The sequence below is a fragment of the Saccostrea echinata genome, unplaced genomic scaffold, assembly GCF_033153115.1.
Source record: "Saccostrea echinata isolate AGI-Se365-2 ecotype Australia unplaced genomic scaffold, CSIRO_AGI_Sech_v1 ptg000041l, whole genome shotgun sequence".
Taxonomy (NCBI): Eukaryota; Metazoa; Mollusca; class Bivalvia; order Ostreida; family Ostreidae; genus Saccostrea; species Saccostrea echinata.
Genome location: NW_026889790.1, coordinates 3,005,001 through 3,021,623, shown reverse-complemented (window position 1 = coordinate 3,021,623; position 16,623 = coordinate 3,005,001). Strand labels below are relative to the sequence as shown.

Genomic DNA, 16,623 nt, shown 5'->3' with positions numbered 1-16,623 from the left:
AAAAATTTACTCCCAAGTTGAAGGATAACATATTATACGCAAGTAATGAAATAATAAACATGCAAGGTTTAGAATTTGTACTTTTATTTCTCTGTAACATCATCCAGACAGGGCATCATCCTTCATGATTTATATGTATAATGTCCATACCTGACATAAATTACAACCAGGACTTGAATAACAAGAATTCGTTTAAAGCAGCATTACTTTCATCATGAGAGTCGACGAAAAAAGAATATAATTAAAACAGATCCAAATATCAAATAAACTGTCAAGCACTGTTCATTATTATACAACTGTAAGAGCAGCGAGCTCCTGTTGGCAGCTAGCTACACATATTGTTCACAATTAAAAAAAATTAATGAATGCAAGCTAGGTAAGCATTATTGGAATGTTTCCTTTAATTTAAACAAGAAGCCTAAACGCTTTAACGGTCATCTGAGTATAGTATGTATACAGCTACAACATCGTCAAGGATCCACAGAAGTAGAAAATAAAAGAAATTGAAAGATGGGTATATTTGCTTTTAAAAAACACCCAGCAAAGGAGAAGATTTTCAAAGAAACAATACCTTTTCACTATTTTCACTCACCGCCCCAACACCAGAACCTCCTTACTCGATCAGGGGCCATGAATTTCACAAAATTAAAAGAGGCATCCTTGCTCATCATAGCCATGTAATATATAGTTTGCCTGCTAAATAATCAAGGGCAATGAAGAAGATTTTAAAAGAATTTATGCATTTTCACTTTATAATCAATAGAGCCCCTCCCTAAAAAAGATCCCCTTACCCAGGGGCCCTGAAATTCACAGTTTTAGAAGAAGCATTCTTGCTCATTTTAACACACAACTTAGTTTGTTTACTTAATACCCAGGAGCAGAGAAGATTTTCAAAGAAATAATGCATTTTCACCATATTATCCTGGAGCCCCACCCTAACACCAGAACCCAGACTCAGGGGCCACAAAGTTCAAATTTTAGTAAAGGACTCATTGTTATAATCATGCCAACAGTTTGACTGTCTGATGTCTAGGAGTAAGGAAGATTTTTGAAGATTGTATTAATTTTGATGGTTTTAGCCCCACCCCTCAGACACAGAAGGGGGGGGGGGGGGGGGCATGAAATTCACAATTTTGACCCATAGATGCTACATATTAAAATTGGTTAAAATTGGTTCATCTGTTCAATGCCCAATGATTTACAAAAACAGACATATAGCAATAGGTCACCTGAGTGACTCATGACTCATGTGACCTAAAAAAATGAAAATTACAAATACAAGCAAATCAATACTCGAGACATGATTAATATAAGAATTTTGATGTGGGAGCATGCATTAAACATTCAAGAAACATTTATATGCATTCCCCATAACTAAGTACCCCAATATAAATTTATATATGACATGATATAGCACCCCAAGTTGTACAGTACTTGAATTTCATTGACCAGTAACATGAAGCACAACATGACATCTGTGTGACTAAACATCACAATGGTGGTGCAGACAACCTAACCACCACAAAATTATCACAGTATCACAGACAAGCTTGTATCTTAAGTACTATTACATGTATTGCTATAAGAGCTCATGAAACACATTTTGTTAACACTTAAAAACACAAACATTCTTCACATTATGGCTGACAAAAATCCTGTGAATTCCTGCAGATGTCTGGCTTTAGGCTTTAAGTGCAATTTTTTTTTTAAACAGGTTTAACAATTTTGAAATTAAATACTTTATACATGTTCATGTAAAAGAAATTATATTTTTCAATCCCAGTACATATATAACATCATGTGACTCTTGTTATGCAAAGCATTAAACTGTCAATGACTACCAATCAACAGGGTTAAGACCCTGTGAAAATACATGTACTTCTATTAAATGAATCTTTGGATATGAAATGGGCCCCATCTTAAAAAATTACCCAATTATGACACTAACCATTTACATAATACCCAGTAAGTTATACTGATATACTTTTACACAAAACCCATAGTTATACTCAGATATACCATTTTACCCACATTTACAAGTAATACACAGAATAAAATGTAAATCTATTACACTTTTCAAACATCTGTCCACATTTACTTGTATTCTCATAAAATATACACCCACTGAGAAATGACTAATTAAGCACCAGATCCTTATTAACAATACGATGAAGTTGTGGATTATATGGAGAAATTTTCTTTTTAGGCTGTTTCATTCGTGAGCCATATTTCCTTTCGATCCAGTTTCGTTTGTCCTTTCTGTGTCTCTCGTCTGTGGCTTTCTGTAGAGTTTGAAAGAAATCGGACAGAGTTTCAGGTCTGTATTTCTGGTGTAGAGACTTGACAATGGCTACACTGTCACCTGATCAATACAGAAATAAATCAATCAGCAAAATTCACTCAACAAACAAAAGCTTCATCCAGAGTAATTGTAGTTTTTCAGAGGAAATTATTCTTCAAAAGAGAGAAAACTGAATTATGAACTTATGTACACAGAGGTCACAGGAAGGTCACAATCATCTAAATAAAACCTCCCTTTCCTGATAATGTTACCCTTTTACATGATTAATGAAAAGTTCAACACTAAAACTGCTGACTACATGTATATTTTTATAAAGTAAATCATTGTATTGCTTGACTGGGTAAGATTTCCATACCACAAAGAAGAACAAAATCATAAGAGGCAAATACTTTTCTTCTCCAAAAAAATTGCAAGCAGAATTTATTAACTGACCCCTACCCTACTTTGAGGAATTGTAGGAGCTCCCTACCATTGTAGCAGTAGTTAATGACTGATCCCTAATCTACTCCTAGGAATTTTAATCAGCAGTTAAGCAATGATCCTTACCCAACTCTGAAGAATTTCTCCCAGACAGTTAATAACTGATCTGTGCCCTAATCTTAGGAATTATAGCAACAGTTAATGATTTCTCCCTATCTTAGTTAATCTAAAGAATTTTAAGCAGCGTTAAATAAGTGGTCTGGCTCTGGGGCCATAAAACTTAGATGATCTCACTTTTAATCTCATTCTCACTTTCCCCTTATATATTCCTTTAGTAAAAGTGAGACTGAGATCAAAAGTGAGCTTGTCCAAGTTTTATGGCCCCGGAGCCTGGTCCCTGGACTACTCTGAGGAATTGTAGCAACTCCCTACATTTGTAACAACAGTAAATAACTGATCCTTATCCTATTCTGAGGAATTGTAGAAGCAGTTAATGATAATCCTTACCCTAATTTGAGGGGTTCTAGGAGCAATTAATTACTGATCCCTACCTTACTCTGAGGAATTGTAGCAGAGTTAATTACTGATCCCTACCTTACTCTGAGGAACTTTAGCAGAGTTAATAACCAATCCTTACCTTACTCTGAGGAACTTTAGCAGAGTTAATAACCAACCCCTACCTTACTCTGAGGAATTGTAGCAGAGTTAATTACTGATCCCTACCTTACTCTGAGGAACTTTAGCAGAGTTAATAACCAATCCTTACCTTACTCTGATGAATTGTAGCAGAGTTAATAACAGATCCCTAGTTAACTCTGAGGAATTTTAGTGAAGTTAATAACTGATCCCTACCTTACTCTGAGAAATTGTAGCAGAGTTAATGACTGATCCCTACCTTGTTCTGATGAATTCTAGCAGCAGTTAATAACTGATCCCTACCTTACTCTGGGGAATTTTAGCAGAGTTAATAACTGATCCCTACTTTACTCTGAGGAATTTTAGCAGAATTAATAACCGATCCCTACCTTACTCTGAGGAATTTTAGCAGAGTTAATAACTGATCCCTACTTTACTCTGAGGAATTTTAGCAGAATTAATAACCGATCCCTACCTTACTCTGAGGAATTTTAGCAGAGTTAATAACTGATCCCTACTTTACTCTGAGGAATTTTAGCAGAGTTAATAACCGATCCCTACTTTACTCTAAGGAATTTTAGCAGAGTTAATAACTGATCCCTACCTTACTCTGAGGAATTTTAGCAGAGTTAATTACTGATCCCTACCTTGCTCTGAGGAATTTTAGCAACAATTTATATATATATATGGTTCTTACCCTGGGGTTCTGTGGGATACTGGTCAAGTCTGTAACTAAATGGAAATTCTACTTTCTCATACATCATTATATTCAGCTCTGTGGCATTGTAAGTTTTATTCTGAAAAAGAATTTGATATAACATATATTGGTCTTTCTACAATAAACCCTACAATCTGTCAGAGAATACTCTAGTTCTTAACTGTATGTATTTAATATATAAAGCATTATTCACTTTTCCAACCAAAAATTCACTCAACTTAAATTCACAACTTAAGAATATTATAGGCATATTCTGACCACATATTACAGCAGTGTATATATCAATTCATAATTCATAATATCAATTCATAATATGGATATATCACTTCATCTTAAAAATACTTCTAGCTTCAGTCATTTTATTTTCAATGAAAACTGTCTTTGAAATTATAAAAGAATAAAATAACTTTTAAAGTAAATGTTGATCTTTAATATACCACAAGGAAAATATCTTACATAATTACATAAGTACTCACACCTTATAGAACGAAATTGCCATTAAAGACTGTTAATCTTTTTTTTTCAATGTTCAAGAAATAATTAAGAAATATATTACTCAGTAAGTTGCAAATAATTGTGGGGGTAAACCACTCATTTTACCCTACTGTACGTGTTACTGTTGACCTGGTCACATGAACCTGTGATTCATAAAGGTAGATTTACTTTCACTTTGACTTACATGTATCATTATATCCATTGTGTAATTAACAAAGATCTCCCAGCGAGGTAAGTAGTAGCTAAAAGAAGAAGAATCCAAAAATAAAGTAAATCAATAAGTTCTTAAATGGAAAAGTCATGATTCTACAAATGTTTAAGTTCTGAATACTGACACACTGAAATCTTTAAAGTACTGATACTTACTCCTTAATAAGTCCAGACCACTGTTTACAAGCATAATCTCGAATCTACAAAACACAAATTATGACCACTGTTTAAATTGATAATTTTTACACTACTTGCAATCACAGTGTGTGTGTAAGGGAACCGTCACATGCCAAAGGTTCAATCCCATGTACATGTACGTTTATATCAAACAAAGAGTTTAAGATACTTTCCCTTTGCATTTATCAAACAGTAGCTATTCATATTTTTTTTTAGTTGAACCGAAACAGATTAATTTGAGCTGCATAAGTCTGATGATTATATGAGAGACAAACCTCCCCTCTAGGACCCCACAATGTAATCTGGTTTCTTGCATTAAATTGTAGGAACCAGTTATCCTGCATGTCCATAGCATTGTCTGTGGCTGCCTTCAACCAGCGTCCCAACAGGAAGTGAGAATCAGACCCTAGCACAGTGTCCATGTCACTAAGTAACCCTAGTAATTTATTCCCCAGAGATCTAAAAATAAACAAACACTGAACAGATCTCTTTGCCAATGCACGACATCATTAAAAATAATTACAAAATACAAGTTTTGAAAAAATAAATTTGCAAACATTTTGTGCATCTATGAAATTTCTGGTAAATTGTTTGAAAATATTAAAACAGTATGACTTACTCTACAGCATTAATATCACCCCGACCAAAAGCATATACTAAATCAGTGTAGTATTTAATGGACAGAATCTGTAAACTGTTACGTGTCACGTCCACTATGTCATACCTATGAATACAACAATGATAATTGATATACATTTATTTCAACTTGGAATAAATAATAGACATAAATAGTTGAATAAAAACCTTTTTTTTATGTTTATGTTGCATGTAAAACAGATTATCATTTTTCACCCATATTACACTCCTGGTTACTTATTACTACTGTAGATTCCTAAATATACGCGAGGAAAAATTATTGTGTAATTATGTGAGAAGCACCACTCGCGAAATAAAAGTACTCGCTTTTATTATTATGGTGCTTTAATGTATGTAAAATCTCTATACAAATCACCCATTCGCGAATTATTGTTCTCACGATTTGATGCCCTTGGGCCATTTTGCGATATTAAGTACTCGCGTAAAATAAGGAATCTACAGTACTTACATGAACAGTGAGCTGTTGCTGAAATCATCTAAGTTCAAGGTCATGATATCCCAGGCAACATACTACTTACATGAACAGTGAGCTGTTGCTGAAATCATCTAAGTTCAAGGTCATGATATCCCAGGCAACGTATAGATCCTCAGGGTTAAACCATACCTAAAGGGAAATAACTCTACCTCAATAAACAGACCTTGTTTCAATGTTATTTTCTGATTGTGAAAGTAATACAGTTGGTCGATCCCTGGAGGTCTGTACAGGAATTAACACAAAGAAAATATGGAGAGTAAATCACTCCTCTGAAGTTATTACAATCAGTAGCATTATAATACATCATTCTTCTTACTTTAGAAAATCTTCTTTAAGGGACATAGACACGCTTACTTTGTCGTTTTATTAACAATTTTGAATTTCTCTTTGTATTTATTTTAAAAATAAATGCAGTTTTAATGATTTGAATCACATGAAAATTCTCAATATTCAATGAAACGGCATTCGTCAAAACCTTACACCAAATACCTATGTTTGTAAACATGGGCTGGAGCTCTGTTACTCTTTATGTTGATGGAGTGATCGATTTGCCAGCACTACACACATCACTGAACTTTAACAAACAACACTGATGTGTTGGTTTTGGCTTATATTCCTATTCTAACATTTCTTGATTAAAGTTTTAATGTCTTTTATCAATACACCACAATTTTCCCACTTCTCATAAATATTAAGGATATTTTAGTTTGTGAAAGTGCAAGGATGCATGACAATCAAACACACCTGAAATTCATAGTTTTGATAATATTCAGATAATAAATTTAAACACACTTTTATAATAGTTGGTCTGAAATACTCTCACAGCATGTCAGTTATAAAATTCTACCAAAAATTTTGAAGGATACAAAAGTTTAAATCTGTGTTTATGCTCCTATAACACATTCAGAATGTTAAGCAATTGTGCCAGTATGTGAAAAAGGTGATAAAGAAAGAAAATTTTCAAGTTGGGTCAGGATTCTACTCCTACATGGGTACACATGTACTTACATCCTGCTGAATCAATGGAGTCATTCGAGGTAAAGTTGTGACTATAATGTCTATGTTGTTGTCATGTAGAAAATCAGTGTTGTTGTAAACCCCAAGCTATACAAACACAGAACAAACATATTAGAGACCCTGACCAGGTACTTACATCAGGTTTCAGCAAGGGAGAGAGGCGGGGGCGGGTGACAGGGATCGTTTGGGAATCATGGTCCTTAAGATTGTCAGAATTGTTGTACACACTGTTCTGATAGAGAGAGGTCAAAGTTTAATTGAAGTCAAACATTATGACATATTTAAAACAATAATTTGGATTTAAAATATATGTTATTTACTTTAAAGCTATAAAAAGCTATTTATTATTCTAATATATTTTAAAACTACTAATCTTTCTAAAAATCTTAAAATTTCTTTAAAATTATGAATTCTGTTAAAAATTCTTTAATCTTTCTAAAATTCTAAAACAGAGAGGCATTTCATTTCAATAATTTTAAAATATATATGCTTCATTGTAAGCATCAAATCATTAAAAATAGTGAAAGACATGTGCAGGCCTGTTGAGTATTTATTGCATTGTGACAATATAATACTAAGCTTATACACAACGTTCAAATGGCTTTTGTAATCACAAACGGTATACCCAAACATTGATGGACCATTTCTGTCTAACAGTTTTGCAACAGTAGTATGCATGCATTACACTGACATCATTTCTAAATACCTGTAGTCTTTATAAGCAAGCATTAAATTCATCACATTTCATCATCATCTCCTTAACATTCAGTTTCAGATGAAATAACATTAAAACAGATCCGCAGTTACATGTATATACAGGACATGTACATTGCAGGTATTTTTCTGTACTAAGCTGATCCAATTTACCAGAATATTATAGTAGTTATATACAGGCACATGCACAGTTTAATACCCGGTAGCAGGTAATTTTTTTCTATAATAAGCTGATCCAAAATACCAAAGGCTATTTATAGTAACTTGCTTTCTCACCTTTAGATATTGCCAGGCTAGATCTATAAACTTATTTGTCTTCCCATATCTATTCAGGACATACTTGCTGATCCTGCAAAAAAAAAAATATATGAATGATTTCCAATGTGTAATACAGCTACTGTAACTGAAGGAAAAGAGGGTTAATTTGTAGAAATTCATCTACTGCTTCATTTTTAAATGGGATGACACTTTATTTTCCAAGAAAATAATTCCTGTTACTAAAAACTACTACAGTACTTTGCATTAATGTGTCAATAAATAAATATACCTACCATGATGATATATCTCGGGGTTCTTTTCTCCACACATTTTCTGTGAAGAATTCGTAAATGACCTCATTTTGGAAGATCCCCTCAGGAGTCATCCCCAAACCAATCATAGAACTGTTAGGGTATGCCCTGCCATTGAAGGGACCCTAAAAAAATTGCCATTATACCAATATATATATTCGAATTTGTAAATATCATTATCAATATGTTTCAGCACTCCAATATTTACCTCATTAATTAGTTTTAAGGCTCCATACAGCTCCATTGTCCCACCAAAGTCATGTAACATACACCAGATAAATGGCTGACCGTAATACGACTCTGTCCTGGTGAAGATAGGGATGATCTCAGAGTACAGATCTAAGATAATCATTTCCCCCTGAAAAACACATAACCAAAACATAATGAAATATCTGTATTAACTAACCTATCAACATTATTATTCCAATCCCCCCCCAGTCCTCCAGCAACTCAGCACTGAGAGCCCCTTCTGATCTTTTCTGAAGATTCAGCGAGAAGGCTGGATGATTCACAAAACCTGTACTGCTGTTTGAGAAGTACAATTTATACATCACTCAGGCAGATTCAGAGACCTTATTTAGTGAACACAGAATCATGATAAAACATATAGTTTCAAAGTTTACCTGTGGAACAGAAGTCAAAAGAGCTTTCATCTGGGGTGGTTTCCAGAATCCTTCATCTATAAATAGCCATCCCTGCATCAACCTACAGAAGTAGTGAAAATCACATGGCAACTTTTATCCACTTGTTTCTTTTCAATAGCTGAAATTTTTTTAATCGAGATTTGAATGCTTTCATGCTCACCAGATGGCCTTAGAGTCTCCTTCTTTCAGACTCTTGTAGATAGTACGGCCCGATAGAGCTAAATATTCAGTGGAACTGAGAAAGAAAAAACAGATGTAAGATGCAATACCATATGTAAGTTGTAACAGTTTGTGGAACCTATCACATAAAAAAAAAAAATTTACCAGGTAACACCGCTAACAAAATTATTGCATGTATGACTAGTGAATACATGTACTGTAATCTACCTTTAACCAGTATCAAATCATTTTAGGGATGATAACTTGACACAGAGTTTGATATACAGGATTAATTTTACTCACTTTGACCTTGGTTCCATTTCATTAAAAGTATCTACACTGTACACATGATCTACACCAAACTCATACTCCATCTGTAAAAAACACAGAATTAAACAATCATTTCTACTACAGTTTTCTTTAAAAAGATGTATTACACATATTGTACATGTATAAGCATTAGTTTTATCTTAATTCATTTTGCAGAAATATAAAAAAAATAGAAATATGTCCATAGGACATGAATGCCCCACCGAGGGTATATTAGTAATGCAACATGAAAATTTGTATTAGTGTATGAAATTTGACGAGAATAACTTGAATAGTTACTTTGACATTGAAATCTAAAAAGTTGGATATAGATGATAAATTCTCACCAAATTATGTATAAGTGCATAAGCTTACATAAATACATCTTAAATGGTTTCTTTAAAACTAAGCAAAATGCAAATTTAAGAAAAGTGAGGTCAAGGTCACAGGAAAGTTCAAGGTCAAACATTTTTGATGCAGTTGAATAGTTCTCACAAATACATATCAGCATATTAAGTTTGATAAAAAATATTTTGAATGGTTTATTTAAAACTGAGTTAAACACAAATTGATAAAAGTAAGGTCAAGGTCAAATGAAAGGTCAAGGTCAAAAATGTTGATGCAGTTGAATTACTTACTTCAGTATGTATCAGCATATGAAGTTTGATAATACTATCCTGAATGGTTTCTTTAAAACTGAGCTAAACACTAATTTAAGAAAGTGAGGTCAAGGTCAAAGGAAAGCTCAAGGTCAAATGTTGATGCAGTTGCATAGCTCTCATCAGTATGTATCAACATGTGAAGTTTGATTACACTATATTGAATGGTATCTTAAAAACTGAGCTAAACACTAAATTAAGAAAAGTGAGGTCAAGGTCAAAGGAAAGGTCAAGGTCAAAAATTGTTGATGCAGTTGAATAGCTCTCGTCAATATGTATCAACATTTGAAGTTTGATTAGGTCATTCCAAGTTTTTTCTGTGTTTAGCGTCCGCGTGCGCTTTGGTTTTTGACACTCCATATCAGAAAAAACAAACAAAATCAGGAGTCCTGAAATTGAATATTCAGGTCAAAATCTTTAAATTCTATCAATTTATGTAAGTATCTGTTTACAATATGTCATATAAGGTATATTTTAAGCATTTAATACCTTGTTTTTGCTGAAGAATAGATCTTTCTACGAGAGTAATAGATTTATGAAATCAAATACTTTGAATGACGTCATTTTAAAGACTATATAGAATGTGTTTTATTATTTGGCTTGTGTGTTTTTTGTGAATAGGTAGGTAGGTTTTTGAAAGATGGGTGGATGCTAAACATAGAAAAAACTTGGAATGGCCTTACACTATATTAAATGGTATCTTTAAAACTGAGCTAAACACTAATTTAGGAAAAGTGAGGTCAAGGTCAAAGCAAAGGTCAAGGTCAAAAAATGTTGATGCAGTTGCATAGCTCTCATCAATATCTATCAGCATATGAAGTTTGATGAAAATATCTTGGATAGTTCTTTGAAACTGAGCTTTGAACTGAGCTAAATGCAAAGCGTGATGGAAGGACAGAGGGAAGGATGGAAGGACAGAAGGCAGACATGTCTAACACTATATGCCCTGGCCATATTCATGGCGGGGCATAAAAATGATATCTTTCACTAATTGGTAAAATATTTCTCTTTTAAAATTAGAAATACATACCTCTTTTATAAGACGAACTGCAATCTTCATAAACAAGGGATCATTGAAGTCCAGTAGGTAGTTACTATGATAACCAAATAAATATTGAATTAAATTCTGCCATGTATTACCAATTCAGAGAATCAACCTCCCTGTTTTCACTAAATGTTCTACATCTAACATAATTAACATCAATAATGACAACATCTTTATAGGGAAGTGTGATCTCTTTATCAGATGTGCTACAATTACAAGAGGACAGTAATTTGACTCTTTACTGCAACAATATCTGGTCAAACAAACAAATAAGTTATTTCCTAGGTAGCTTGTATCACACAGTTTGATTGGTTTGCAAGCCGGGTATAATTTTCTGTACACCCGACTTGAGCCAGCTAGTGGTAAAAAAAAATTGACATCACAATGCATAGTTTCTCCATCACAAAAAGCAAATAACATGACGTCACGATGCATTGTAGCATGTAGCAAATCTTATCCATAGTTTGAAATATCATTGATAGGACTTGGGTTTACAAAGAATTTATTTGGCTATAGGAAATAAATTCATTATCCAGATTCAATCAAGGGTGTACAGGGATTTATCACGGATTGTATTCCATACACCCTTAGGCTGAAGGGTGTATGGAACAAAACCTGGGGTAAATCCCAGATTACCCTTGATTGGACCTGGATAACTAATATTATCCAGCACAATCAAGGATGTACTGGGATTTACTGCAATCAAAATTGATCTTACAAATTATTATAAAGGATATAAGTACATTTACTACGCTACTATCTAGTAGTTCCCTAGTAAAAAATCATCAATTTCATTAAGCACTAGTCATGCCATGTTATAAACAAGCAACATCAAAGTTAGTTACATAAACATTCCCGCTATGTGATAAATTATGTCAGGAAGGAACTCCTGAATGAGGATTTTCAGTAAAATACAGTGTATGTAAGGTGTGGAATGAATATATATACAAGTATATATATACACAGCTTAACATTTTTGATAACTGGAAGATTAAAGTAAACAAGGAAATAAAACTAAGGAAGTTTAACAGACACATTGATAAACAGGCAGACAATCACAATTCCTACATTACAATGTCTCCAAAAGCCATTATACCTTACGATACAAATTAATTTTGTTCTTAATGCACAACCCTAAATAACAAGGCATCTGTATAGATATAAACCCAATGGCCACCATTCTGTGTGTTTACTTTATATTACCAGCAGTATGTCTTGTTAAAATACATCCAGTCTCGCATTCGAGATACATTGGCCATAGGGAAGTGTCTGGAAAAAAAGCAACAGGAAGTGAGGAGAATTGTGGGATAGGTGGCCTTACCAGCAGTATGTCTTGTTGAAATGTCCCCAGTCTCGGAGGCGAGACACATTGGCTGTCGGATAGTGCCTGGAAAAAAGCCAAGGTAGTGAAGGCATTATGGGAATTCTGGACTTACCAGCAATAGGTTTGGTTAAAACCTGCCCAGTCTGTCAACCTGGACACATTAGCCTTGGGATACCTCCTGGAAATATATCTCCTTATTTTACAAATCTAGCTGGCACGAAGAAATTATCTCAATTAGCATAGAAAATCAGTAAATGTAAATTGCATAATTATGAAATTTTGTACATTCTACATTTGAAAAAATCAGGCATTTTTATAAAATTCTGTAGAATAAAGATTTCACTGGTCAGCTTGATTTCTGAAAAGGAATACCACAAAATGCACAAATGTAAGGAAGCTGACCTTGACCCTGCCTGAGTAATTACTGATCCAAATCACACTTTAGATAATGCTAACTTCTGAGTGACAAATGAGCTGCCATCACTTTCTGATATTAATGGTTTCCATGGTTAACTTAAAACTACCAGTATTTATTATTTTCATCAATAGATTGACTTACAGAACTGTGGCCTCAGGGACATGACCAGCAAATCCTGGGAGGACCGGGATCATCCCCAGGGACCTCATACGCTCCAGGATCTTGTGTTGTAAAATCAGCTGGTCATCTATCCAGTTCTGTGTGATAGGACCACCCCAACCATGCATGTTCCCCATCCTGGACCTGAAGCAGTGGCCAAATAAGATTGATACAAATTAATGAGGATACATTAGTACATGTAGCTGTGTTTTATCAGTGTACTCTGTTCAACAGATTATACATGTACAATTAATCTTTTATTTTAAATAATGCAGGCAAATACACCGTTAACATGCCAATTGAGATTAACTACCGGTACTTCTGCAATCTAAAATCTTAGTTAGTCTCACCAAGCTAAGAAGGCAGGTCCTCCAAAGTGATTCTGCATATCCTCCATAGTAAAACCAAGACCCATATAAACCTGTGTCAAAAACATTATATGTAAAAATTACTTCATCACTAGGTAAACCTACATCTATGTCTAAAAATTGTGTAATTAATCTATGTAAATATGCATAAAATCAATTCCTATGCACAGTGCATAGAATATTGTACAATAGATTCTCATGTAAACACACAAATATGACAGAGCAAAGTCAATTCCTATACATATCTGTGCATAAAAATTTTTAAACTTAATTCCCATGTAAACCTAGGTACAAAACAGGATGGACTTCTAATTTTGTTTTCAAATGTAAATCATCAAAATTATTCTATTCCACAAAAATGCACAGTAAAAAATTTTAAGGTGGATTACTACAATTAACAGAAAAAAAAAACATAGATGAAAAATTTCACAACATTTCAGTTACTTACCCTTTGGAATATGGCTTCCTGCCCAGTGAAAGCTAGAGCCAGATTTATTCCTCTCATGGCCATCCAGTCAATGTAGGTCTCCCAGTCTTTCCATTGAAACCAGACAGAAGAGTAACTCACAGTACATACATTCTGGAAAAACCGGAACCTGACAGAGAAAAAACAATCAGATCTAAGGATGACTCACGGCAGAGCTTGTTATAAAACAAGACCAATATGTCTTACAAATGATTACTGGCTCCGGGGCCATAAAACTTAGACGAGCTCACTTTTGATCTCAGTCTCACTTTTACCAAAGGAATTAATAGTACAAAAGTGAGACTGAGATCAAAAGTGAGCTCATCTAAATTTATGGCCCCGGAGCCTGGTCTTCATCAACACTCTGATGTTCAGAAAATAGCTAGAGAAGAAACAACACAGAAAATATTTAAAGTAAAAAATTATATGCAATAAACATTTCCAGTAAAGCCAGAAACTGTTTAAGGTATAAATTTAATAGCTACCCAATTTATACTATGTACTTTCTTTTTATTTTGTGATTATTTTTTTTTTTTGTTTCTTTCTAAAGTCAGGAAGGAGGCATAATTTCACTTTTATAAAACTCTTCTTTAGTAAACATAAACATACTTATCATTAGTTGTGATGTTCACACTGCCCCCTTCAACTTTTGGGAGGGGTGAGGGGATAGCCAGCTGTCTCCCTCCCCAAGTAATCTGACAGTTACAGTAGTTAGTGAGGTAGTAATACAGCCCCATCGCAGTGGCCACACCCGTCGTTCCCACGATCTCAACATACTTCTCTTGTGTATTGATCTAAAGAAAACCACAGAACAAAAAACTGCACTTTTAATTATATCTGTACTTGATTGTATTTAATTCTAACTTGTCATACTCTGCTAGAAAAAAAATATTTAAAAAAAAGATTATTACACTCATCTGAAATATCTAAACCATCCAAGTTTACTACAAATTTACCAAAGTTAAGATGCGCATAAACACACTTGTGACTTACTATGAATGTATCTTTCTCTTTTGGTCCCAGATCTGCCTGGATTTTGACCTTAAATTCATCAGCCCGAGATCCGAGAACTCGCTGGAATAAATCTTTGGCTGCCTCCTCTTGTTTTCCTGTTGAAGCCTTTGGCTTTAAATGAGACAAGGACTCAAAATCTAAATTAGAAATAAAAACCCTATTAATATAAGATCAACCAGTGATATTTAGGTTTGTAAATTAAGGTACTATAGTACATCTGCCTGTGTTAAGTGTATGATAAATATACAGAATATGGCATGGATTAAACCATGGATCTATAAACATCAACTCCAACAATTGAAGTGTAGGACACAATTAAGGTAGATGTACTGTAGAATCATTTTAATTTGTGGGATCCATGTTCATGGACAACTAACTGAACTAGTATTAATTGTAACGGGGACCGTTACAGATGTTCCCCAAACGCTCCCCAACTTCCTTTTGGTGACTTATTCCCTGTAAGCTTCATTAAATAAGGCAATCAAGTATATTGTTTTTTTACGCATTACACGCGCGCGCACGGACATGCATGTACAAAATGACCATGTCAACTTGTCTACACTTTCAAATAGTTTCAATACATCTTTATATTCAAATTTCATCAAAAGATAAAAAAAATTCGGCTATATTAAGTATATCTGTCATTTAACGCTTTGCAAGCGTGCGCACGTGCATGCATATCCAAGTTGACCGTGTCATCTTATCTATACTATTAGTATATATCTACATATTTTGAGTTCAAAGCATTTCATCAAAAAGTATAAAAGTTACAGCTATATCAAGTATATTGGTCATTTTAGCGTTGCATGCGTGTGCACGTGCATGCATGTGCATGTTGACAATGTCGTCTTTTCTACATTAATAATATGTCTATATATTCTGAGTATCAAAGCATTACATCAAAAAATGTAAAAGTTATGGTTATAGCAAGTATATTGGTAATTTTACTCATTCCACGCGTACGCACGTGCATGCATGTGTGCGCTGACCATGTCATCTAGTCTACACTTCTAATATATCTTTATATTCTGAGTTTCAATGCAATTCATCAAAAAATGTACAAGTTAAGTCTATATCGATTATATTGGTTATTTCAATCATTGCGCACGCGAGCACGTGCATGCATGTGCATTCTGACCATGTCATCTTGTCTTCACTATTAATATATCCTTATATTCTGAGTATTAAAGTATTTCATCAAAAGATATGGAAATTTTGGCTATATCAAGTATATTGGTCATTCTACTCATTGCACGCACACGCACGTGCATGCAAGTGCATGCATGTGTGCGCTGATCATGTCATGTTGTGTGCACTTCTAATATATATTTATAATCTGAGAACCAAAGCAATTCATTAAAAAATGTGCAAGTTAAGTCTATATCATTTTTATTGGTTATTTCAATCAATGCGCATGCGCACACGTGCATGCATATACATTCTGACCATGTCATCTTGTCTACACTTTTAATATATCCTGATATCCTGAGTATCGAAGCATTTCATCAAAAAATATGAAAGTTATGGCTATATCAAGTATATCTGTCCTTTTACTCATTGCACGCGCGCGCACGTGCACACACATGCATGCATGTGTGCGCTGATCAAGTCTTCTTGTCTTCACTTCTAATATATATTAATATTCTGAGTTTCAAAGCAATTCATCAA

General features: G+C 33.9%; 1 protein-coding gene across 2 annotated transcripts; it reads right to left on the bottom strand.

The window, feature by feature from the left end:
- Positions 1-67: 67 nt before the first annotated feature.
- Positions 68-15,053, bottom strand: LOC133200767 (alpha-N-acetylglucosaminidase-like). Of its 2 annotated transcripts, none has more exons than XM_061336555.1 (21): positions 14,935-15,053; positions 14,551-14,735; positions 13,924-14,071; positions 13,458-13,528; positions 13,090-13,251; positions 12,528-12,593; positions 11,192-11,255; positions 9,497-9,567; positions 9,195-9,269; positions 9,014-9,095; positions 8,599-8,748; positions 8,373-8,515; positions 8,098-8,170; positions 7,244-7,339; positions 6,134-6,219; positions 5,578-5,682; positions 5,234-5,417; positions 4,938-4,981; positions 4,756-4,813; positions 4,056-4,155; positions 68-2,362 (listed from the first exon to the last, which is right to left on the bottom strand). In XM_061336555.1, exons 2-21 carry the CDS (start codon positions 14,676-14,678, stop codon positions 2,136-2,138), a joined length of 2,133 nt encoding a protein of 710 aa, XP_061192539.1. In that variant the 5' UTR covers positions 14,679-14,735; positions 14,935-15,053; the 3' UTR covers positions 68-2,135. The 2 variants fall into 2 exon arrangements, with proteins under 2 accessions (XP_061192539.1, XP_061192540.1); XM_061336556.1 differs by lacking the exons at positions 7,244-7,339; positions 12,528-12,593 and adding exons at positions 7,099-7,194; positions 12,410-12,475.
- Positions 15,054-16,623: the final 1,570 nt, after the last annotated feature.